This window comes from Carassius gibelio, chromosome A8 (genome assembly GCF_023724105.1).
Source record: "Carassius gibelio isolate Cgi1373 ecotype wild population from Czech Republic chromosome A8, carGib1.2-hapl.c, whole genome shotgun sequence".
Taxonomy (NCBI): Eukaryota; Metazoa; Chordata; class Actinopteri; order Cypriniformes; family Cyprinidae; genus Carassius; species Carassius gibelio.
Window position 1 is genome coordinate 11,226,822 of NC_068378.1, and position 27,003 is coordinate 11,253,824.

Consider the following 27,003-nt stretch of genomic DNA (forward strand, 5'->3'; position numbering starts at 1 on the left):
CACAGAGCAGATTAGTGACCCTGAGTTCCCTCAATCTATAACAGTACAGCCAGTTAGTATCATGCAAAGGGACTTGCATGGGTTTAACAGGGGAGGCTGTAACCCAGGTTAGCTTATTTGTAACCCAAATACACAACCTCAAAAATCTTAAAATTACATTTTGCTACAATTTAAATGTTTAAAACACTGTTTAATGTGAGCAGGAAAAAAAGAACCACTGAGGAGAACAGAGACTGTTGCTATATATCAGCCACCTGCAAAGGAAAGTAAATTCACCTGGGTATTCTCCATCCTGGTAGGACTGTAAAGACTGCTATATTTTCCTTCCTGCAGACAGCAGTTGGACTGAGTGACTGACTGTAACCAGAATTTTGTGTACAGAATTGTGAAACCAACTTTTTAAACCAAGAATTTTAAACCTATTCATTTGTGTTAGAACAAAGAAAAAGGTTACTTTGAAGCAGTCTAAGTAATACTGCATAGCAGAAACCACTGAATAAATAAGAAAAGAACCAAAATTAAATTGATTAGGCCTAAAAAATTTGATCTGAACTAAATAAGATAAAACAACTAGGTGAACAAACTAGATAAATTAGCACTAATAGAAGGAAACCTATAGGACAAGGGCAAAGGGTAAACGTTTATTTGATATATTGCTTTTTCAGGGGCCAAGCACTAAAGGTGCAAGGCACCTATTGTATCCGTTTGCGTCATTTTTTTCTTCCGCTGCAAGTCTATTGCAGACCATTGAACCGATTGCGGGAAAGTTGTAATTTGGCACACTGATAGAGGACAGTCCCAACATTAACTACAGCAAATTTGAAGTCCCTAACTCCAACTCTCTAGCGCCACCACTTGTCCAAAGTTTCAATATTTTTATGCTAATAACTTTTGAACTTTTGTAAGCCAGAAAATGATCATTCTTTTTTCTTCTGAATCCGTGGCTCATGCCAAGTCGATTTAACCCCAAAATTAAACCCCAAAATTTTTCTATTTTCAATTTTTCGAAAAACCTACTTTTTCTAACTCATCCTAGACGGTTAGTTCGCTTTTCAGGAAAATTGGCTCAGATCATCTTCAGACCATGCTGGTGAAAAGTTGTAGAATTCAAGTTGATTTGTCCAACTGTTCTCGAACGACACATGAACAAATTTGAGGAAAAGCAAGCAAAAATGCATGTGAGGCTATATCTCTGCAACGGTTTGGCATATTAAGACCAAACTTGGTGTGTGTTATAAAAACCTTAACCTGAGACTACCTACAGTGTTTCGACGCAGCGCCACCTAGTGGTCAGGAGATATGAAAAATGAATATTTTTAAATACAAGGACGCCAAAATGCATTTGAGGCTGTATCTCAACAAAGCTTTGACATATTTGCACCAAACTTTGTATTTGTCATTGTCACCTCACACTGACCATGCCACATCAAGTTTGTAACAGCGCTACCTATTGGCCAAGAGTAATTAACCATTCATTAACCTTCAATTATGAAATTTACAAAAATGCTAATAACTTTTGATTGCATTAGGCTATTGTAATGAAACTAATCTCAAAATATTCCTTGGGTTGTGCCGATAATAGATATACCATTTTTTTAGTAGGACATCTGAACGCCCTGTCCACCATTCTGATTAATGTTGAAAATCTACTTTTTCGAACTCCTCCTAGACCGTTAGTCCGATTTTCACTAAATTTGACGCGGATCATCTTCAGACCCCAGTGGCCAAAAGTTATGGATTTCATGTCGATATACAAAATGGTTCTCATTTAGCGCATCAACGAATTTGCTGGACCGATGCCAAAATGCATTTGAGGCTGTATCTCTGCTAAGCTTTGATATATTTGCACCAAACTTTGTATATGTTATTGTCACCTCAAACTGAACACGCAACATAAATTGGATAACAGTTTGGATAAACCATTAACCATCAATAATTACACTTTAAAAATGCTAATAACTTTTTTTATGCATTAGCTTATTGCAATGAAACTGGACTCAAAATATTCCCTGGCTTATGCCGACAACATAGATACCAAATATGCCAGAGTAAGCTGAACTTCCGGTCCGCGATTTTGATTTATGTTGAAAACCGACTTTTACGAACTCCTCATGAATCGTTTGTCCGATTTTTACCAAATTCGACTTAGATGATCTTCAGACTGTGCTGACAAAATGTTATGGATTTTGTGTCGATAGACAAAACCGTTTTTGCATAGCCCAGCGACAAATTTGAGGCATCATGCCAAAATCACATTTCAGCCTGTATCGCTGCAATGCTTTAGCATATTGACACTAAACTTTGTGTGTGCCATTGTCATCTCTCACAGAACACGCCAAAATGATTTGATTACAGTGCCACCTCTTGGTCAAAAGTGATAAGCCATTTAATCATATTACTAGTTGTTGTGTGTGTGTGTGTGTTCTTGTATATGGTTTATGGGGATACAAATATCTATAATGATGTGGGTGTTACAACGTAAACATGGTTTATGAGGACACTTCCTGTCACCTCGTAAACCAAATGGCTTTAAAAAAATACTAAACTGGGTCTAATTGAAATTTTAAACATGCATTTTTCCGTGATGGATAGAGGTAGTGTATGCGGATAGAATATATGTTTGTACAGTATAAAAAACCGTTACGTCTATGGAGAGTCCCCGTAAACTACATATGCGTGTCTGTGTGTGTGTGTGTGTGTCACAGAGAGAGAGAGATTTAAAAAGCATGGTACACGCTGCTAGAAACTACATACATCACTCGCTGTTCCTGCTAGAGTTACGCAAGTTTATCCTCTGTCAATAGTCCACATTCACCGTGGCGCTGCCGCCTTCGTCTACTTCTGTGGTTTTCCTAGTTCGTGATTGGTCAACTTCAGATAGATCAACAAATCAGCTAGTTGAACAGTGCACATGTCACAAATTCAAACTGATAGCTCAAGAAGTTTTTAGGACTTTTTGTTTAAAAATGATCGGGAGGTCGGGAAGTGCTCGTAAGGCACTCTGCTTAGCTCATAATTCCTCACACATTATACGAGCCACGACCATACGTGCATACACGATTTCCACACGATTGAAAAAAATTTAACTCCTACGACAGCAAAACTTGCACCGTGTACGCACCGTGTATTATATATATATATATATATATATATATATATATATATATATATATATATATATAAAATTTGCCTACAAAAATTTTTTATGCATTGCAATCCTTAGATTTTTTATATTTTGCATGTTTGTGTGCTGCTGTGTGTCCCTGATAAGCAGCATGTACCGTATTTTCCGGACTATAAGTCACACTTTTTTTCATAGTTTGGCTGGTCCTGCGACTTATAGTCAGGTGCGACTTATTTATCAAAATTAATTTGACATGAACCAAGATAAATGAATTAACAGAAAACTTTACCATCTACAGCCGCGAGAGGGAGCTCTGCCAGAGCTGCTGCACAGTGCTCCTGTAATCTACACTGAGCAGCATAGAGTGCCCTCTCGTCGCTGTAGACGGTAATGTTTTCTCTTGGTTCTTGGGTCTAAATAAATGCGACTCATAGTCTGGTGCGACTTATATATGTTTTTTTCCTCATCATGATGTATTTTTGGACTGATGCCACTTATACTCAGGTGCGACTTATAGTCTGAAAAATACGGTACACGCGTTGAGGACCTGCCTATACTAACATGCTCTTTATATAACAAAGAAAAAGCACTGAGCCACACTTTAGATCAGGTTTGAGTTGGTCTATGGCACAGTCTATTTTCAGCTCCTTAAAATAGCAATGCGCCTGAACACACCTTTTTTTAGGCCAGCATGCCCATGGGCACAAATGCATTTGCTAATTAAACGACGTGGTGCTGGACGGGAAAATGCGAACAGCGTGTTGCATGCTTAGTTAGACTTATAATCTGGTGTTTAATTAAAGTTATGTGTTTGTTACATTGATAAGATATAAAGAGCGCTGGTCACTTTAAGAGTAAGGAACAGACAGTGACGTTGACGCTAGAATGTTTTCACACAGTTCAGTGATGTGAGTGCTGAGTTGATGGGAGTTCAGTAAGGTTGAGGAGAACAATAAAAAGTAAAATAAGTTTCAGTAAGAGTCCTCTTTACAGACATAACAATTGGCGACAAGGATGGCTGAGGAATTCCCCGCGCTGTCGCTATCTTCTCCGAACCCCTTTTTGCCCCATCCTGGCGAACCTACGGTCCCATGGGAGCAGTGGAAAATGTCGTTTGAAACATACCTGTTAGCAATGGGCCTCAATGGCGTCCAGACGAAGCGGAAAATGGCCATACTCCTCCACTGCCTTGGTGCCGAAGGACAGTGTGTATTTCGCACACTCGGAGATGCGGACGATTACGCCGATGCGATTACACTGCTAGATCGACACTTTGAAAAAAAACAGAGTGTCCTGTTAAAACAGCTGCAGTTCCGGCAGCGCAGACAGCGCGCTGGTGAGTCGATTGTTCAATATGTCGCAGACTTGAGAGGACTGGCAAAACCGTGCTGTTTTGGTGCTTTATCAGATGAGATGATAAGAGATCAGTTGATTGAAAAAACAACCAATACACTCGTTCGGGAGCGGCTGTTATTGGAAGATGATGATCTCACTTTAGAGAAAGCTGTAATTCTGGCCTCTCAAATTGAGTCTGCTGCACAGTGTGCTGCTAAATTAAATACATCACACGAATCAAGTGTAAACAGTGGAGACATGATACATGAAGGTCCTGCCCGACTTCCCTTTTCACATTACACACCATGGCAACAATATCCTTGGATTGGACCTGTTTATTAGTCTGGGCTTTTCTTTGCTGGACAATAAGGGGGCTCAAGTTCTGACTGTCAGCTGTCCCTGGCAACATGAATGGCCAACATTGTTTGAAGGCCTTGGCTGCCTAGCTGCGTTCACTCATCAGCCTCTTTTGGATCCTACAGTTAAACCAGTAATTCAGCCACTTCGCCGCATTCCGCTGGCATTGAGTGAGGAAGTCACAGCAGAACTTGTGAAACTGCAAGCAGAGGGCATCATCGAACCTGTCGACGCCTCCCCATGGGTGTCTAATCTGACAGTGGCTAAGAAAAAATCTGGCGGACTAAGAGTTTGTGTAGATTTAAGGTCCGTCAACAAAGCAGTAATCCCAGATCGCTACCCTCTGTCATCAATCGAAGAGCTGACTACACACTTTCATGGCTCGACAATGTTTTCCAAACTCGACCTCCGTCAAGGCTATCTCCAGGTTCCCCTCCACCCAGACAGCAGAAATCTTACTGCATTCGTTACGCACTCTGGCGTATTTCGTTACACAAGGATGCCTTTTGGACTCAGCTCGGCCCCAAGTTGTTTTCAAAAAATAATGTCCACTATACTGGCTGGTGTCCCTGGCACTGCCATCTACCTTGATGACTTCATTGACCATGCCCCAAATGCAGTGATTCATGAACAGCGCTTAAGGGCTGTTTTTGCTGCACTCAGTCAACACAATTTGACACTTAACATGGAGAAATGCTTATTTGCAGTACCAGAGGTTGACTTTGTTGGTTTTCATGTTTCAGCCGAGGGCATGTCGCCATTGCACTCCAATATTGAGGCTATACAACAGGTGCCGGAGCCTTCATCCGTAGCACAGGTGGCATCGTTTCTAGGGATGACAACATACTATATGCGTTTTCTGCCTCAGTACTCCACAATTACATACCCTCTACGCCAACTGCTCAAAAAGGATGCTCCATGGACCTGGTCTTCAGCCTGTTCTGATGCTGTGCGCACGCTTAAGGAGCTGTTGAAAAGCCCACCTGTCTTGGCACACTTTAGTCTTGACTGCCCCACACTGGTCACTTGTGATGCTTCAGCTACTGCTGCTGGTGCTGTTCTTCACAACTCCAGAATGGCATCGAACGGCCAGTGGCTTTTGCTTCTCGTGCATTCAGCCTGACCGAACAAAAGTACTCCACTGGAGAGAGGGAGGCTCTGGCTTGTGTATGGGCCTGCGAGCGCTGGCATGCCTACCTTTATGGCCGAAAATTTACCCTTCGGACTGATCACCAAGCCCTCAGTGCGCTTATGTCTCCTTATGGTTCTGGTCACAAACCACTGCGCATGTACCGTTGGACTGACCGCCTCCAGCAGTATGACTTTACAATACAATACACCACAGGCAGAGATAATGTGGTGGCCGATTTGCTGTCTCGTTCTGTATCATCGACCATTGCCTTCTGTCAGGTGGATGAGGACGGGGATTTTATTAATTTAGTGCATGCACCCCTGACAGCCTTTGTGTCCCTGGAGGAACTCACAGCGGAGTCTGCTGCTGATTCCACACTATCGGCGGTCCGTGAGTATGTCCTGAATGGCTGGCCAACTCAAGTGGCAACAGATATCCAGCCATATGCCAGAGTGAAACACGAATTGTCATGCTGGAATGACACATGCTTGGCTCGTGGACACTGCGCCATCATTCCTGCTAGACTCAGAGGACGAGTGCTGACCATGGCTCATGAGGGCCATCTCGGCATAGTCAAACTAAAGCAGCGCTGTAGGGATCTAGTATGGTGGCTGGGGTTGGACAAAGACATTGAACAGCTTGTTCGGGATTGTGCTCCATGTCTCGTAAGCAGGAAAACAGGCTCACCAGTGCCGCCGCCACTAGGGTCTTTGCCTTGGCCAACTCGACCCTGGGACCACATTCAGCTGGACATATGTGGGGAACTCCATGGTGTGCCTCATCATTTGCGTTTCCTTGTAGTAGTTTATGATCTACATTCGAAGTGGCCAGAGGTAACATCTGTAGGCTCGGTCACATCCAGTTCCATCATTGACTTTCTGGAGTCGCTTTTTGCCCACTGGGGCTTGCCAAGGACCTTGACGACAGACAATGGCCCCCAACTAGTGTCCGCGGAGTTTACCAGAAACACATTCGAACAGCTTACTATCACCCACAGTCGAATGGGGGCGTAGAAAGATTCAATCAGTCACTAAAAAATGGTCTGAGAGCCCACTTAGCACAAGGCTGCTCTTTCAATGAGGCCTTGTCTCAGACTCTTCTACACTACAGAGCAGCTCAGCATTCCACCACTGGGGTGTCTCCAGCAAAACTGATGCTGGGACGGGAGCTGGAGTTACCCCTGCATAGACTTTGCCCTCCTACTTCTCATGGTGGAAATCCTGTGGTGCAAGCCAGGGTATGCGAACAACAGCTCAAAGCACGAGGCAGATTCGACTCAAAGAAAAAGGCCCGCATTCCAAGAATCTTCCCAATGGACTGGGTGCTGATCCAGCGGCCATACCGGAAAAACAAGCTCCACACTTTCTGGTCACAGCCCCAGCAAGTTCAAAAGCAGTTAGGTCCAGTTACATTCCAGCTATCTGATGGTTCCCGTTGGCATGCCAGTCGGCTTAGGAAAGTACCGTGGCCTTCTGGTGCAGATCACACCCGAGACACTGTGCTCCCTTGCTCTCTGCTTGGTTCTTCATACCTTCTGCCCCAACCACAGCATCCAGTGACCTTGCAAGCAACATCCCTACCACCATCTGAACCATCCCAAGGCAGGCCCACCAGATCGCACACTCGGCCTGCTCGCTTTCAGGACTACTTAACGTTCTTTCACACTTAGTTCACTGGGAGGGGAGGGGAAATGTTGCATGCTTAGTTAGACTTATAATCTGGTGTTTAATTAAAGTTATGTGTTTGTTACATTGATAAGATATAAAGAGCGCTGGTCACTTTAAGAGTAAGGAACAGACAGTGACGTTGACGCTAGAATGTTTTCACACAGTTCAGTGATATGAGTGCTGAGTTGATGGGAGTTCAGTAAGGTTGAGGAGAACAATAAAAAGTAAAATAAGTTTCAGTAAGAGTCCTCTTTACAGACATAACACAGCGCTGGACTGAAACTAGCAAACACACTTGCACTGTGCCTTGCGTCGCATTGTGCAGGGTGTATTATAGGGCCCTTACATTCTCCTTACACATACATACATTTTTGCTTTCACACACATGCATTCTCCTTTTACATACATATATTTCTACCTTTTTTTGGTATCCATTACTTCCTTTTTCAGCAGGAAGTCACTCTCAGACCTGGAAATACATGTGCAAGACTTGCTCAGCTCTTCCTCACAATTTTACAGTTATGCTGTTCTAAGTCATCCTGTTTTCTTTTTTTAAGTCCATATTTTAAGTTTTTAACTTTAACATATATTTTAATTTAGAAGGGTGATAAAAACTGTCTTGAAACAGAAGTTGTGAAACTATTTTCCCTAGGTGTAGATTACAAGATTATGAAATGCCACTTGAGACGAAACCCATTGAAACACTTGCAAAAAGACATTGAAAACTTGCAATACTCATGCTGTTGTACCTGCACAAAGACTGCACTTTCAAACATTCTCGCCTGTGAGAGAGCATAAATATTTTCAATGTGTCCAGAAGTCGTTTCCTTGCAACCAAAAGTTTCGTTCATTTGGAAACGAAAGCACGGTTCATGTGTGACAAGTGTTTCTAACTCATCTAATTTACAATAGGTTTACTATAGTCTGTTATATTAATGGTTATATTAGAATACATTTTAAGGTTGTCAAAGTTAAAAACTGTATTAATGTTGTCACTGTTAAAAACTAGACGAGTAATATTGAGAAGTGGAATGTAGATAATTCTGATCCTTCTATTGGTTGATTTCGTCGATCTATGTGTAATGCCTCAGGGCTTCTGTAGGGGGATTGCATGCGCGCGCTTCTCTTCCTCATTCAATACAGACGAGTGAAGGCGAGAGCTGCGTCATGTGTGTTTCTTAAACCTTCTCCCGTTACTTTCCCCCTTTTTAAGGTACTTACCAATCACAAAGCAATGTAGATAATAACATATGTTTATAATGCATTTCGTTATGGTGTTATGGTTTTATATGGGTAAAATAGACACTTTTGCGTTATTTAAAGAGTTTCGTGCTAACTGCAAAGATGTGTAACTTTATGCTAGCAGTTGGAGACCTCGTGGCTCCGTCGTGACCCAGTCTCGACATATATGAGTGTGTACTGTGTCGTTTGTGTTTAAGCTAGTTACTACTACATACATGTACACATATTTCTGCTGTAAAGTTATTTTGTATTTATCACTACAAGGGTGAATCCATGTGATGCTGAGATACTGAATACTGCTGGATGCTGTTAAAAGTACAATTCATTTTTGTGTTACTTGAGAACTGATTTAAAAAGGAGTATTAAAATGTATTTTGATAACTTTAAAACAATTAACATTTTATATGGTAATTAAGTTAAAAAGATAATTTAGAAAGCATTAAAAATGTTGTGACTGTGGTTGATGAGTGCACAAATGTTGAAATGTATGTTTTCTTGTATACATTGTTCAAAAGCATTCAATACAGACGAGTGAAGGCGTGGAATTTGGTGAGGAGTGAATTTTCATTTGAAGGGCAACAGGAGAAGCAATTCATTGATTTCCTAGCGATAAGAAGAGGATAAAAGAATGGGAAGATGCATGTGGACAAATAAAACTTCCTAAAGACCCACTTTTTTATGTCCACTTCAGCCCCGATGCCTTTGAGGTTTTTAGTGGACCACAGAAATATTCCACTACATATTTTTAGTAAGGACATAATTTAAGTTATATTAAGCTATACAAGCCTTCATACCCAGGGATCCATTTAAAGATAATATATCATGATGATCAATACATTTGTGTTACCAAATTACATCGTGTCAGGAATAACCTGCCCGTGCTGTTTTGAACCTGGTCTTTTTTTATGTGAATGAGAATGTAAGTGTGTGAGAGTGCCAGAATAAATTATGGCTTGTACGGCCCCTCATAACTTCCTGTTGTCATGCATAAGAAAAAGAAGAGATGAGTAACACTGTGATAAACTTACTGCAACTATTAAATAGTTTTCCTTTTAAAAATATTCAAACCAAATTTGAATAATTATATTACTGACAGTTAGTAACTTGACTTGAAAAGGTCTCTGCAGAGACTCACACTGTGATGCAGAAGATAACTGCCGATGATGACAGTAAACATGATTTTAAATGCATTGTAATTTCTGAACCATAACTTGCAGCCTACTATGCAACATGCTCATAATCTGTGTAATTTCTGTGTAGCCCTTCATGTTGTAACCTTTTAGAAAATTAACAGAAACCTCACAACTATTGCAAGTGTAATCTGTGAACATTTTTGTATTGGGCAACTCTCAACATTTCACGCTGACCTTGGTTTTAGATGCTCACAGTACTTATATGTAAGGAGGAAAAAGAAAAAGAAAAGCATGTAAATATTTGCAATTTTAGGAAATCTACAAAAATAACAAGAAATATATTGACAAATGTATTATAGTTCTGAACCCTATCTGTGTCATCTGTGAATCCCTATCAGAGAGTCCTTATCAATAACCCCTATCAGCTTCAATGACAGTGTTTTAATTTAGAAGGTTGATTAAAACTGTCATGAAACAGAAGTTGTGAAACTATTTTCCCTAGGTGTAGATTACAAGATTATGAAATGCCATTTAAGACGAAACCCATTGGCACACTTGCAAAAAGACATTGAAAACTTGCAATACACGTACTGTTGTACCTGCACAAAGACTGCACTTTCAAACATTCTCGCCTGTGAGAGAGCATAAATAGGCTACTTTCAATGTGTCCGGAAGTCGTTTCATTGCAGCCAAAAGTTTAGTTCATTTGGAAACGGAAGCACGGTTTTTGCAAAGTGTTTCTATGTAACCACATGTCTTTTATTGTAAAAATAGGTGCAATAGTTTAAGGAAAAGAAGTCACTCTCAGACCTGGAAATAAATGTGCAAGACTTGCTCAGCTCTTCCTCACAATTTTACAGTTATGCTTTTCAAAGTCATCCTGTTTTCTTTTTTAAGTACATATTTTAAGTTTTTAACTTTAACGTATAATTATTTAACCTACATGTTCTACAGATATGAGTACAAGTGTTAAGACACTAACTCTATTTCAGTCAAGGATGCTCTGATCAGGATTTTATTTATTTTTAAATCAAATGAGCTGATCCCCATACTCATTGCCAATTCATTTTTTTTTTTTTTTTTACATTCATTAAATGTAAGTGTGTCAGTGCTGTGAAGCATCAGCAGAGATCCATTTGCAGCTTTATTTGATAGTCAGACAAGACAGGGTCAATCACCAGTAGATACAAGGGAGAAGGCAAGGCTGAGATAGAACCAGGTACAGGCACAAGAACAGGGTAGATAGCAAACAATCACAGGAACAGGTCAATCCGAGTCAGGGCAGACAGAGAACAATCGGTAAACATTAAACAGTCCAGATCAAAACAAGAAGGCAGATTAAATGGATACAAACGCTCAGTAGTGACAGCCGGGGCAAATCAAGACTTCGCGGTGAGTAAGAGTGAGTGAGCTGCTTATATGTGTGTGTTTTTATTAGCTGCAGGTGTGTGTGTAATTAGTCCCTGGGATGAGGCAGGATGGTAATTGGAGTTCAATGGGTACAGTCAATATTCAGGTGAGAGTTCCCTCTGGTGGTGGGAAGGAAGCAGCACGGGAGCCTCCTTTGTAACAGAGCCCTCCCCCTGCGAGCGGCTCCTGACGCGAGGAAGCAACCGACGACGGGGTCTACCACGAGGTCGAGGGGCCGGTTTTTCCAGGCGTCGGTGTTGGTTAGCCTGCTGTTCCTGTCTTCTTACTGCATGAAGTAAGTGGGTATGAGCATGGTCCTAGACATCCTCACTGCGTTGCAACCAGCCCAGGGGAACAAGGGTGGTTCGGCACGCATTTAAAGGGGGTCTCCCCCGTGGCTGGTTTCATGAGAGAATTCTGTGCATACTCCACCCAAAATAAGTACCTGCTCCAGTCCGCCTGTTGGCGACACGATCGTAGGAACCGAACCGTTCAGTCTGTCCATTGGACTGAGGATGGTAGCCAGATGTGAGGCGGACGTTCACGTTCAGATGTTTGAAGAAGGCAGTCCATACTCTTGAGGTGAACTGAGGACCCCGGTCCGAGACAATGTCTTCCGGTAAACCGTAGAAACGAAATACATAATTGCACATTAGTTCAGCAGTTTCAAAGGAGGTGGGAAGTTTCGGCAGGGGAATTAGACGGCAGGCTTTGGAAAATCGATCGATAATAGTGAGGATAGTAGTATTACCTTGTGAGTTGGGAAGATCAGTGATGAAGTCGATAGCGATGTGAGACCATGGGCGTTGTGGTGTGGGCAGTGGTTGTAATAGTCCTGCTGGTAGTTGTCTGGGGGTTTTAGACGTGCTGCAGATGGTGCAGTTCTGGACGAATTTGGTGGTATCAATTAACAGAGTGGACCACCAGAATTGGTTCTTGAGCAGAAGTGCTGTGGCAGTGATTCCGGGGTGTCCTGAACTGGGTGAAACATGTACCTGGGTTAATAGGCGTTTTCGTAGGGATTCTGGAACATAGGTGAGATTTGCGGGACATTCAGGAGGTGGCGGGTTCTGAAGATTCAGGTTGTTTATTTCAGTCATGATGTCCCACTGCACAGGGGCAATGAGAAGTTTCGTGGGAAGAATACTGTCATTGAAGATTGAGCAGACCATTTCTTCAGTTTGACGAGAGGGCATCGAACTTGGTATTTTTTGAACCAGGTCTATACGTTACAGTAAACTGAAATCTTGTGAAGAATAACGCCCACCTTGCTTGTCTGGGGTTTAGTCGTTTTGGCCGAGCGAAGATATTAGAGATTCTTGTGGTCGGTGAGAACTACAAATGGGTGTGATGCTCCCTCCAGCCAGTGGCGCCATTCCTCTAGTGCTAATTTCATGGCCAGAAGTTCATGATTGCCCACGTCGTAGTTCCGTTCTGCTGCAGTTAATTTGCGAGAAAAGAAGACACAGGGATATAACTTCGCTGGTGATCCATGGCGTTGAGAAAGTATAGTGCCTACACCGGTGTTAGAAGCGTCGACCTCGACAATGAATGGATACAGGCGTAATAACCACTGCTTGAAGACGGAAAAGGAACATAAAGTTACTAAAGTTACAAATCGCGCGTGACATTAAGTGCTGGTCCTAATGAATCTTGTTTCTGAATTCAGAATCCAACCTCACCACGGAAAATAGCATTTTTTTAGGTTTCTGGAAAACGCCTGTAGGGGTGCCCCAGCCTCTGTGGACTGGAATGGGCATTACCCAGGCTGCGGTCGCTCAAGGCGACGCATTTAGCTGGCAAGACAAATCTGGGAGCAGACATGCTTTCACAGAGCAATGTCCCCTCGGACCAGTGGATGCTCCATCCCCAGACGGTTTTCAAAATCTGGGAGATTTCACGAGGTCGACCTCTTCGCCTCAGAAAGCAACACTCATTGCCCAACCTATTTTTCGAAGGACATAGATTCGCTGGCCCACAACTGGCCAAGCCTCCTTCCTTACGCTTTCCCCCCGATCGCTCTGATCCCTCAGGTCATCAGATGAGTCAGGGAAGACAGGCACCTCGGATTTTCCTTAGTTGTCAGTTATAATCATCAAAATTAAAAGAAATAAACATTGGAAATATATCAGTCTGTGTGTAATGAATGAATATAATATACAAGTTTCACTTTTTGAATGGAATTAGTGAATAAATCAACTTTTTGATGATAATCTAACTATATGACCAGCACCTGCATGTTATCAAAGTTTTTGATATTTCTAAAATATTTTATGCACATTTACGTTTTTCATGTGATTTTACATGGAATATGTACATTTACAGTCTAATTTTACCATTTTAAACTGTATTTCTAAATTACATGAACATTGTTTTTTAAATAAAACAGTAACATTCCGTAAAATAACAGTTTTCGTGCCAAAAGTGTAAGTGTGGAAAAATGGAAATTAGAAGAATGCAGATCATATTTATTTTGCTTTAGCATGAAGCTGCAGTTTCACAAAACTTGAATTACACTTATGAGTAACAGTAAAATGCTGCATGCCTTTATATGCTTACATCCTAAAAAACTTACAAACCTTTACAAAGCTTCTCTTACACATGCAAATTTAATTTATGCTTACAGACTTTTGTACACTTCCACAACTCTTACCCTGTGTATGCAAATCTTTTTGCCATTAAATTAACTTCATACTATTCATCACCTGAATGAAGATGGAATAAATGACTGCTCATATTCGAGCATACAGCATCACTGAACAAGACAGAATGGTTTGTCCAGGTTTTTTTTCTCTCTCTCTCATGCGAATCCATCAACTGAAACAGTTTGTTTTATGTGTTATTTATAACAAACCATACTACAGATTTAAGTTGAACTGTGGTCCCAGCTCGTGGAGAACCGAACAGTTCCATTTTTTTCAGCGAACGTCCCTGTATACTGGTTGCTATGGATTTGGACGGACTTCAGCATAGTTTTTAGCTACATTAGAGAAGCGAACAACTTTTATTTGGGCTGCTTTTTCATTGATGTCCCTCCACATATATTCAGGAGAGAGCAGTTTACTAGGTTTGTTCAAAAGGAAATACTTGTTCAAGTGAGACTCCTCTTGCCATACTGCCTCAATGGAGTTTGCAGCATCAATGAGCAGCTTCTCCCTGCAGGTTTTGGTGAGTTGATGTACATCTTCTAATGAGCCACCAAATGCAGCACCAGCATAATAAAAATCACCTTCCCCAGCTGGAATGTATGCTTGAGACTCTGGTCTACGCTCATATGTGAATCGATCCCTTGGAGCGTCAAACAACCAAGGATGAATCACACCTACCAGACGACCCAAAGACTCCACACCCCAACGGCCATAGAACTTTGTATCTATGTCAAGGCAGAAAATATAGTCAGCTTTGTTGGCCAGTTCATTCTCTATTAGTTTTTCCAGTTTTTCCATCCTGCTCATACTGATGTCCTGCCATCTTTTCAAACTCTGGATCTTTAGAACTGTCAAATTACGTTTTTCACCCATCTTCACCTCAGGAATCGATTCTGGTTGATCTGTAAACAAGTAGTAATGCACTCGAAATCCAACAAAGTAATGCTGTTCTGCTGACTCCAGAAAATCTTTAACAAAACGTGTGTATCTAACAAACAGAGGAAACAAACACACGGAGAAATATTATGGTTCATTTATGCTTTAATAATTACTATTTCCAGAATCAAGAAAAAAACAGAGGAATGGGAAACAAATACGAATTATTAATAAAATGAGAGGTATCATGAAGACTTACTTTCCCAAAGCAAAGACTGTGGTTACTATGGTGAGATTGTGTTGTTTGTAGATAGAGTCGATCAGTATGGGGTCAAAGGTTCCCTCCCAAATGATTGGAGCTGACCATGGTGTCACAGAAGCAACATCCATCCGACTTCTTTAAAAACACACATCCAGCGCTGTAATCATTTCATTCATGATTGGAAGTGATCTATAACAGGTTAATACTAAAAACATAATACTCACCACCCTACCAACAGACTTGGCTGGTTGTACAACAAGCTGTGATAAAAATGAATAAGCAGACAGAACAAAATACACATTTATTTTGTTCATGGAGTCGATACACATTTAAAACATGGGTTTCAGAGTGTTTTTTTTATATTTTTTTATGTCCATCTATGAACCAAATATGTAATCATTTAACTCTCACTGGTCATCTGATCAGAACCTCAAAAACAATCATGAACCAAAAGTGTTCTTGTCTAGAGCAGTAGTCCTCATTAACTATGGATCAGCTTAAAAATAAAGTCACTTTTAAGAAGAGGAAATTTACACACCCTGGCAATGAGTGCAATCCAAAGGGCTTTTCCTTCCATTTTGGCCTGATATTAACAGAGTCAATCTCTTACTGATTTGAATTTGATTAAGTGGTGTCGCATGATTGTGTGTGTGTTTTGAATAGTGATGTATGTGTATGCACATCATTACTCACTCGATAAAGACTTGTTTTATTTTCTGCTGTTTGCAGCTTGAAACAGTAAAATATGAAATAATTAATTAATGCAAACTTCTCAAACCAAGAGAACAACATATACATTACAATTGCACTATGCTTTTCTAACTGAACTAAACTCACCTTTTCTGGTTATTATTCAGAAAAATGACCCTGTAAAGAAAGATATATTACTTTAGGAGAGATCTTTGTAAGTGTTAATCTTCTTCTTCTAGTTTTATATCTTATGCTTGTCATGTACAAAAGAAAATCCAGAGTAAAAAATTGTTTGATTTTGTAGGGTTGAAAATCAACCAAGATTTTTGCTGTGCATTCAGCAATCCTACAACCAGACTACTACAGTAAAGAAACCAGTGAGACGTGTCTTTAAAAATTCTATATACATTTTGTCTAACTGGGGCCTTAATATGATATCTTGATATTATGATATCACTCTCATTTTTAAAGGGGTCCTAAAATGTAGTTCCAGAAATGTATATGTAAAAATAAACAACCCATTCTCACTCCAAAGGCGTCAAAAACCGAAGCATGGTCAAGCGCCCCTAGCGTCACTTTTATGACGCCAAATGTGCCTCTCGGCGTCGAATATCGAAGCACTACGACCTTCATTGCTTTCAGTGGGAAACTTTTGGCGTCAGAATTCGACACAAGGACATGAGATGTTTATCGCTATGAAATCACGTTCAAGAAGTCTCATTCAGCACACATCGCGCGATACTTGCTATCAGTTCCACAGTTTGGGTGAGTAGTCGTAAATACGCTCTTTTAATGCCTTTTATAAAATGTATTCTGTCTTCTTTATTAATCAGATTAGCGCCATATGTTTAATCGCTGTATTATATCGGTCATCCGCGGCTGTCTTTGAGTTTCATTGCGTTTAAATAAATGAACACAGCTGCTAATTAGTGTGATTAAACTCTGTCACATGACTTTCCATAGACCTTCGATCCGTTTTATATTATTATTAATTTCAGGATCAATGATGTAAGTTGTATTTGTAGTAAAATCATGGTAATCACGACACTTACAATAGTAATAAATGAAATGTGAAGTTAAAACACAGTAAACGGGACATTAGTAACTGTAACTGTAGTTTTACTATGGTATATTAATAATCAATACAACAATACAATAATCACCAAACCAGCTATGTTTGTATCACTGTAATGTTAGTGTTTTTATGTGCTTTTATATGACAGATATAACAGTAATCATATGTTCTGTACCATGCTTTTAATACCTTTTAATGTAAATCCAAAAAATAAAAAATAATTTACAAAAATATTTTTTCATCTTGCAGTTTATTCATATCAGTTTATATCTAAATATTATGCTCACAGATCATTATTAACATTCTGTATATAATTCAATTTTATTTTCTCTCCCCTTTTTTATTATTTTTATTTTTAGCTGAAAAGACGTAAAGGAAGCAGTCATCCCAGTGGTGTTTCTGGAGAGGGATTCCTTCAGAAATGGAGAAGACAGAAAGCTGTGGAGGCATACATTTGCAGCAGTAAGTCTGTGATAGTTTGTCCCTTTTATCAAACATTCCTGCTTTTATAATTTGTACAGCATTTGTTTTTTCTTAAACTGTTGCACTGTCCAAATACCCACACTTGCCATCTTTGCACTTGACCACTTGATTACTTATTTGACGTATTTCCTGTATTTGGCCTAGTGTTCAAGTGAGCATGATGACCACAAGTGTGTGTCGAACTTTTCATCACCTGATGACTGTGTTTCCCAATCCTGATCCTGGAGAACCCCAGCACTGCACGGTTTTGGCGTCTCTCTTATCTGACAAACACACTTTTGAGGTCTTGGAGTCTTCACTGATGAGCTGATGAGTTGAATCAGGTGTGTTTGATCAGGGAGACATCTCAAATGTGCAGTGTTGGGCTTCTCCAGGACCAGGATTGGGAGCCACTGCCTTATGGGACACGTATGTGTTTATAGAGATTTTTAATATCTAATTATCAATATTTCACGTACTGTACATTGGACAGCTTTCCATGACCTCTTGTGAGATCTCGCAAAAAGTCTGACGATTTATTCCAAAACATGGATGATGGGATACACTAAGCGTTGTATAGCGCTCCGGAGCAGTATTGGAGAGGTTTAGTGTGTGTTAAGGACACTGTGCTTTGGCATTATTAAGACCGGGGACAGTCTCGTTCACACACTGTCACGTACACACACTCTCAAGTGGCCAAGACTGCAAGTTTGGGTATCTGGACGGGGTCAAAGTCTTAAAAATTATCCCTAAACACAGTCGCACATCACAGTCTTAATAATCCAGTTTAACACTTGTATGATATTGTACAAGCCCCAGGACGGTCTCATCTGACACTATCAAAAGAATTCATATGACTATAGCTTGCTATTAATTACTTGCTTTCAATAATGGATGCATCTAACATTTAATTATACTGCATCTTTACAGAGGCTGCTTTTATGGTCTAAACAAAACACAGTGTAATGTATAAGTTGAATGTAATGTAATTTTTCCTTCCTTTCTGTCTTACAGGATTGTTTGCTGGTAACACTGTTCTTCTTTTTCAGGTCTAAAATATCGAGCTCAACAGCTTACTCAAGAGCCAACCCTCACAAACCTTCCTAAAAACTAAAAGAGCTATTACTGAGTCTCAGCGAATCTCGCCATGATCAGCTCTTCCCAGGTACATTTGTTTAGAATATTTTTGAATAAACATTTACTCATCAAATGCTCTGGTCTGAATCTTATTTTAAATTAACTTAATTATGTTTAATGAGCAATATTAATTGCACACAGAGTAAGTAGAGATTATCTTGTTTCACAGAAGAGAAGGCAGACCAAGGAAATGATTTGCTCAGGATGAGAAATGAAGACAGCCATCTTGTGCTCAAACAAACAGAAGTCCTCTGGTATGTGTGTGTTGAAGCAATGCTGTGTTACACAACATTTTATGATGATCTCTCACAGAACTGGTCATGTCAGCCTTGATTTCTTTTTTTACTATTACAATTACAGCATGTTAGCAAAGTGTGACTGGACATTTTTAATATTATGTTTTTAAAAACACACCACCTGTTTTAAGAGTAGACAAGTATCATGAAATTGGTTTAGTTGATATAAACACCAATGTACATTATTTCATTGTTTTCTAAATGTTATGTTATAAATTGTGAATTGATAGTTGATTGGTTTGAAGCCAGGCCTTACACTGCACAGACTAAAACACATTTGTGAGAGAAGTCAGGAACTTTGGAGAAAGATTCTAGAGGAAGAAAACACATTTACTGCAACAATAGATGAATTCTAGAGTCTCTGAGAACTACAAATGCTAATGCAGTCTCATGAGCAAGTCCTTTGCCTCTGTAACTTTTTCTTAATTCTTGCAGAATTACATATTTATTGCAGTATTTTAATTTGTACAGATGATCTCATCAGCCAAATGAGGGTTTTTGACCAAGTGATGCTCTTGAAAGGAGTGAAGGAAGAGGATGTGGTAAATTGTCTTCAGAGATGAAGCTTCTCAAAAGGTCTCAGACCAGCTTGAAGAATGGTAAGTATACAGTACTACAAGGGTCATAGTTGCTCACCCTGCTAAAATCACACAGAACATAAGCTGAGCTCTATGTCCATTAAACAACTTCATCTGGAATGTTTGTTTCACTTTGACCAGGTCTGGGATCTTAGGACTGAGAGATCCTCTGGCTGAGAAAAAGCTACACCACACCAGTGCTGGATATCAACCACAAACTGTTTCCAGACACAAGAGAAGAAGATCACGATGGGGAGATGAAACCAGTTTAGATGTGATGATGGGAATCATTATTTTCTGAAACAGTATCACATGTCTTATATGTATCACATGATCTGTATCACAGTTGACTGGATGGGACTGTGTGACTTTTAAGGACATTTCATCACTCATCTGTGTGAACTGATTTATATATGAGGTTAATGTATTTTTGATGATAATTATTTTCATTGAATCTTATTTGTCTTGATGCTACTTTATCAACTTTATAGTCTATGCTTCAATAAAATGAAAATGGTGAATATTGTGTTCTGAAGATTCTTGGTAAATACATCATTTTACTAGGTAGGCTCATATGTGTTTATTTTAGACTTGGAAAAACGACATATTATTGGGATTATTTTTTATTTAAGACATAAACATGTTTGATCGGATTAATAACATCTGGGACATCAGTACACCAGAAAGTAATTTTTTATATTTTAGTAGCAAATATGCAAATTTTTTGTGAAATAAAGGGAGTTACGAGATTAATTATTCTGCATTACAAGATGGTGCCATGGGCTTTATTGTTACAAACACTTGAGGGATAACTGAGAATGTAGCAGGAATGATCAACGTGGATCTTGTACTGCATTAAAACCAAGAGCACGGACATTACTGATGTCCAGCACCTGAGGAGCAAGATACAGGGGTGAGAGGACATTTTTACACTGATTTTTGCTAATTAGTTATATATATATATATATATATATATATATATATATATTTATATTAACATTCTTAGCACTGCATGAATTTGTCCTTGTGTAATAGTGAAGTATCACAATGTGTATACATTGTCCTTGATTACGGCTTTACAGTGGGGAATAGATAAAGGCAAGTTGTTGCAGGTTCATCCATTATATTTCTTGCCATTTACTTCAAAAATCAAAGAAATAATCTATTATTTTCATTATTAAATCATTTCTTTCAAATTTTTCCATGTTTCATCAGATGGCCTCACAATGTCCTGTCAAAAGGTATAATAGCCATGATGAATAGAATACTGTGGAAACTGTCAGATATAAATGTGACTCAGCTCAGTTTGTTGTCCATGATGAGGAGAATACATATATGTAGGTTTTACTGCCATTCTACCCCCAGGGGCCCAGTAGCACCCCCCGGAAGAGCCCAAAACTGTATATTTCAAATGGCTGTAAATCAGAGTCCAATTAACGAATCAAAGAGGAAATGGGCAGGATTATTACTTATGCTATGCTGATAAAATAACGTTGAGCTCAGTTTTCAGAAATAAATGGAAAGCTGGCATAAAGGCATTTTAAATATTGCTCACTGTAAAATACCACATTTCAGCCTGCCTCTCAAATATATCATAGAGGTTTGCACAATGAACATATTTAGATATCCAGTTTTCCTTAAAATAAATAATTTATTTCGTTTCGTTAATAAAAGGTTTTAAACTACATTACCCACAAGCCTCCGTCGTTCTATCTATGGAAAGGCAACACTAGGGGGCTGTTTTTTTGTAGTTCATTGAAGTTATGCTTAGGGTTAGGATTAGGATCTCGCTAAAGATGTCATTTTTCTCAAGATAGCAACACTTCATTGTTGACTTAATATATTACTAATGCGATGATAGCAACAAAACATACTTTTTAACATGATGCGCTGTTTAATATGGGTTAAAAGATAGTCCAACCACAGACTGTCCTGAAAATTCATAGCCAATGACATCAAAGCTTAGCAGCAGCGTCACACTTCCTTATCCATTTATGACAGATGTCTTTCGTTTTTCGGCTGAAAGGATAGATTCGGTTAACAATAGATAAGCTTGCTACTTAATAGATTCTGTTTTATTAACGTCTTCACCTTCCTCCGTTGTTCAGCTTGACAAAAATTGGGCAATATGGATGTGCACATGCCCAGCAGTCGCAGTTGTATCCAACAGATAGATTCCTCTCATTAAATATAAGACACATTTTTAAGATTTTTATTTTTTTTTGACCAAAGACAAATATATTTACTAATCAAATGATGTGCTTCTAAAATTTACATTGAATATTACATTGTGTTTTAAAGTTAAAATTGTTCACATTTGTGTTTCTGTGATTTACCATTCTTTACCATTTGAACTCTAGGAATAAAAACAGAAATTATAAATGAATGAATGAATGAACAAATAAATACATAAAGCATAATAAACATGCATATTTTTGTAAGGATCTTTCATTATTTATTGATATGTCAAACTCATTTAAAGACAACATGCCCAAATTACTACACTGCATCCTCTGTCACCAAGCTCGTTTTTGCCACCATAAAGAATAAAAAGGCAGTAATGTTGTAAACATTAACTATTTTCAGTATGCAAACAAAAACAGTAAATACAGTATGTCTTTCAGAGAGCACTGGAAAAAGATAAATTTTCTTAAAAATTAAATTGACCAAAATGTTATACAACACAATGTAAATGTTTCAAACTCACAAAAAAACACCATGAAGACATGCATGTCAAGTGTGCAATATCATCTATAAAACTCTATCAGCACAGCATCAAATAAACACTGATTGTCTGAACAATGAAAGACAGAGAAAGTGTTCAGGAAAACAAACACCTGCTAGCTTTGACATAACATCATGAATTCACTTCATGACTGGAGCTAGGGGATGACTGTGTATGAATATCTCCTTTACTAAAACTCTTAATTAAAGTTTACTGTATGAAGCTTGAAAGAGAGAACAAAATGCTTTATCAATACGAAAAATACTATTTTTTAACTATTGTTTTCAACACTGGTTCTGTAATGTATTCATTATGAGCTTATAATTAAAACAAAGTTACATCTTCTGCAAAAATCAAACCACTGCAAAGTCTAATCACTGATGCAGGGACCATTTCTGTGTGTGCGGGGGATAAAGAGTTAACGAGGTGAGTCCTTGTGCATGATGAAGAACTACAGTCACCAGCAAACAATCCTGTAAGACAGAAAGGAAGGAAATATTACATTACATTCAACTTATACATTACACTGTGTTTTGTTTAGACCATAAAAGCAGCCTCTGTAAAGATACAGTATAATTAAATGTTAAATGCATCCATTATTGAAAGCAAGTAATTAATAGCAAGCTATAGTCATATGGATTATTTTGATAGTGTCAGATGAGACCGTCCTGGGGCTTGTACAATATCATACAAGTGTTAAACTGGATTATTTAAGACTGTGATGTGCGACTGTGTTTAGGGATAATTTTTAAGACTTTGACCCCGTCCAGATACCCACACTTGCAGTCTTGGCCACTTGAGAGTGTGTGTACGTGACAGTGTGTGAACGAGACTGTCCCCGGTCTTAATAATGCCAAAGCATAGTGTCCTTAACACACACTAAACCTCTCCAATACTGCTCCGGAGCGCTATACAACGCTTAGTGTATCCCATCATCCATGTTTTGGAATAAATCGTCAGACTTTTTGCGAGATCTCACAAGAGGTCATGGAAAGCTGTCCAATGTACAGTACGTGAAATATTGATAATTAGATATTAAAAATCTCTATAAACACATACGTGTCCCATAAGGCAGTGGCTCCCAATCCTGGTCCTGGAGAAGCCCAACACTGCACATTTGAGATGTCTCCCTGATCAAACACACCTGATTCAACTCATCAGCTCATCAGTGAAGACTCCAAGACCTCAAAAGTGTGTTTGTCAGATAAGAGAGACGCCAAAACCGTGCAGTGCTGGGGTTCTCCAGGATCAGGATTGGGAAACACAGTCATCAGGTGATGAAAAGTTCGACACACACTTGTGGTCATCATGCTCACTTGAACACTAGGCCAAATACAGGAAATACGTCAAATAAGTAATCAAGTGGTCAAGTGCAAAGATGGCAAGTGTGGGTATTTGGACAGTGCAACAGTTTAAGAAAAAACAAATGCTGTACAAATTATAAAAGCAGGAATGTTTGATAAAAGGGACAAACTATCACAGACTTACTGCTGCAAATGTATGCCTCCACAGCTTTCTGTCTTCTCCATTTCTGAAGGAATCCCTCTCCAGAAACACCACTGGGATGACTGCTTCCTTTACGTCTTTTCAGCTAAAAATAAAAATAATAAAAAAGGGGAGAGAAAATAAAATTGAATCATATACAGAATGTTAATAATGATCTGTGAGCATAATATTTAGATATAAACTGATATGAATAAACTGCAAGATGAAAAAATATTTTTGTAAATTATTTTTTATTTTTTGGATTTACATTAAAAGGTATTAAAAGCATGGTACAGAACATATGATTACTGTTATATCTGTCATATAAAAGCACATAAAAACACTAACATTACAGTGATACAAACATAGCTGGTTTGGTGATTATTGTATTGTTGTATTGATTATTAATATACCATAGTAAAACTACAGTTACAGTTACTAATGTCCCGTTTACTGTGTTTTAACTTCACATTTCATTTATTACTATTGTAAGTGTCGTGATTACCATGATTTTACTACAAATACAACTTACATCATTGATCCTGAAATTAATAATAATATAAAACGGATCGAAGGTCTATGGAAAGTCATGTGACAGAGTTTAATCACACTAATTAGCAGCTGTGTTCATTTATTTAAACGCAATGAAACTCAAAGACAGCCGCGGATGACCGATATAATACAGCGATTAAACATATGGCGCTAATCTGATTAATAAAGAAGACAGAATACATTTTATAAAAGGCATTAAAAGAGCGTATTTACGACTACTCACCCAAACTGTGGAACTGATAGCAAGTATCGCGCGATGTGTGCTGAATGAGACTTCTTGAACGTGATTTCATAGCGATAAACATCTCATGTCCTTGTGTCGAATTCTGACGCCAAAAGTTTCCCACTGAAAGCAATGAAGGTCGTAGTGCTTCGATATTCGACGCCGAGAGGCACATTTGGCGTCATAAAAGTGACGCTAGGGGCGCTTGACCATGCTTCGGTTTTTGACGCCTTTGGAGTGAGAATGGGTTGCAATAAATGCTTTAAATAAGAATGAGAATAGAGAGGGAATATAAACACTTCATTTACTACTCACGACCACATATCAAGCACAAGTTACCAACCTCTGAGAAATAATACTGCATTATTATGACAACCCAGACACAAAGGCAAACCATCTAATATTACTGAAGAATAATTACATACCCACTCAATACCATCCCAAAGAACAAAAGAATGATGAAAAAATTCTGACGGAGCTGCATTATTCCTGAAATACTCATGTACACATTGATATGAAGTTCAAGACTGAAGTGTTAGTGAGAGGAATAAAGCAAGTGAGATGTAGATCAGGGGAGGAGCTTACAATTGACTCACATTATTATTTGAACTTCCTTTTACTGCTGTATATTTTAGTATGCAAAATGTTATCTGTGATTTGGAACTCATTAGATGTAAACAAACTAACTAAAAAATGTGTGATTTGAATTGAAAATAAACCTGGCTTACTGGCTTTTGATAGTGAAACAACCCTTTGCTCAAATATCAACATTTGGAGGAAAAAAAGTTTAGAATAGATGGAAAAAATGTGCGAAGGACAAAGAACACTTAAAAACAAGAAGGAAAACAGTATTTTTTATGCTGGCTTTAAGCTGGTCATGTGCTGGTTTTAAAATGGTCATTATATTATTTATTTTTATATACATTTTCATGTATTCAGCCCCATCCACATTTTTATCAGGACTTTCTTTTCTTTATTTTCCCGCTTTAGCAAGTTAACAAATATTTGTTGTTTTGTTTATAAACCAGCTAATATAAATGTGGAGTCATTTCTGGCTGAACTGGACAGGCTATTTGAAGCTATAGCCTTGAGTGTGGCGTGTGATGCAGTATTCAGTTTGAGGTTTGAGCAAACCTTTTTTCACCCTCGGCTTGTGATAGCAGAAGTGGAACTTGTGAAATGTGTGATTTGTGTGTGTGTGTGTGTGTGTGTGTGGGGGGGGGGGGTTCTTTAAACCAATTTATTTATTGTAATGTATTTATTTATTGTAATGTATTTTCAATAGTTAACAATAACAGGCACCAAAATTTACATTTAATCATTTAGCAGACGCTTCAAAATCAAGACTCAGAAGGCAAAGTCAGAAAACTGTAACTGAAAGTGATTATGCTAAAACATTCTTATGACCTATTACAGAGGTTATTTTGCTTATGTCTTAAGAAATTAAGATTGGTATGTATTATACTTGATACCAGACGGGGAGTATTATGCCATGTCTATCATTACTCCTTCCTCCCCTCTGGAGGGCGCTGTTTGTCATAGTAATAATATACAAATTTTATGTGAAAAGACGATCAGTTAATGGATTGACAAGTCTGTGGGGTGGACAAAAATGTTTCATTACTGGAAAATCCTGTTCCCTCAACACAGGAAGTCTTGGCAGAGTCCTGCACTTGCCCCGTTTGATAAACCTGATAAACCTACTTTTGCGTCATCGAAAGGTAACAAACGGATTCCTGATACAGAACTTGCCAGAGATAAAAATATGTTTTATCTTTTTATCATCTTTAAACTATTACCGGGCAGATTATTAACAACCAATCTAACATTTTACTGAGCTCATCTTGATAGTGTTGAAAACATTCTGATCATTTAAAATGTAGCCTATAAGAATTCCTATTGGATGATCTATTTTTTTTTTTTTTTACAGAGAATAAAATAAATACAAATCCAGAGCATGCGTGTGAGTTAGTAAGTATTTTGCCAGGTAAAATGTAATTTGGCTACGAGTAAAATGTCATTGTTAACTGTGTTTGATATGAAAACTTTGCTAGTCATAGTCCCATGACATGATAAATAGCTAATAACTCATAAACTAAACTTCTGTTATATGTTTTGTTTATTTTTAGTAAACTCAAATGTGACCTTGTTGTTTGTAATTATGACAATGTCTGCACCAAGACGCAAAAACACTTTAGACAGAAAGCGGCAGCCACGCAGTGATTCCTGGATGTCATCATCTCGATGAGATTATCTCGACAAAATTATCTCGTAGTCATGATATTATCACGCTCCCACAAATTACGATGTTCCCAAAAAACCAATAGCTCACGGCCATGCACAACGTATTATCACGTTTCCACAAGTTAATATGTTCTTGCCACAACAAGACTAGTGAACAAGTGAACTGAAGCTGTCAGCTCCGGTCACCGTAAATGCTTTGTACGACTTTTTGGAGAAAAAGAGATCCACTCTTCCCTGTGGATAACCTCTGATCTACTTTCTCTACAATCTGAATTTCACATATTGAATTTTGAATATTCAATCTGACGTTCCGAATTTCTTCTTCATCTTGAAAACTTGAAGCTGTATTT

The 27,003-nt window shown here is 38.7% G+C and overlaps 1 protein-coding gene across 4 annotated transcripts in view; it reads right to left on the reverse strand.

Moving 5' to 3' along the window:
• The window catches only part of LOC128018438 (globoside alpha-1,3-N-acetylgalactosaminyltransferase 1-like), a 113,360-nt gene extending 88,406 nt beyond the window's left edge, over positions 1 to 24,954 (reverse strand). The window contains exons 1-7 of one of the 4 annotated variants that reach the window (XR_008184870.1): positions 24,835 to 24,954; positions 16,024 to 16,053; positions 15,880 to 15,915; positions 15,414 to 15,446; positions 15,184 to 15,321; positions 12,152 to 15,036; positions 11,122 to 12,013 (exon numbers count right to left, since the gene is read on the reverse strand). Coding sequence is in view for 2 of the 4 variants with exons in the window: in XM_052603933.1 (XP_052459893.1) it covers positions 14,346 to 15,036; positions 15,184 to 15,321; positions 15,414 to 15,446; positions 15,880 to 15,915; positions 16,024 to 16,053; positions 24,835 to 24,911 (1,005 nt within the window). In the remaining 2 variants the exon portion in view is untranslated. Of the gene's footprint in view, positions 1 to 11,121; positions 15,037 to 15,183; positions 15,322 to 15,413; positions 15,447 to 15,879; positions 15,916 to 16,023; positions 16,054 to 24,834 lie in introns of those variants that run through there. The other 3 variants (XM_052603933.1, XR_008184871.1, XM_052603931.1) reach the window with 3 other exon arrangements.
• Between the last annotated feature and the right edge of the window lie 2,049 nt (positions 24,955 to 27,003).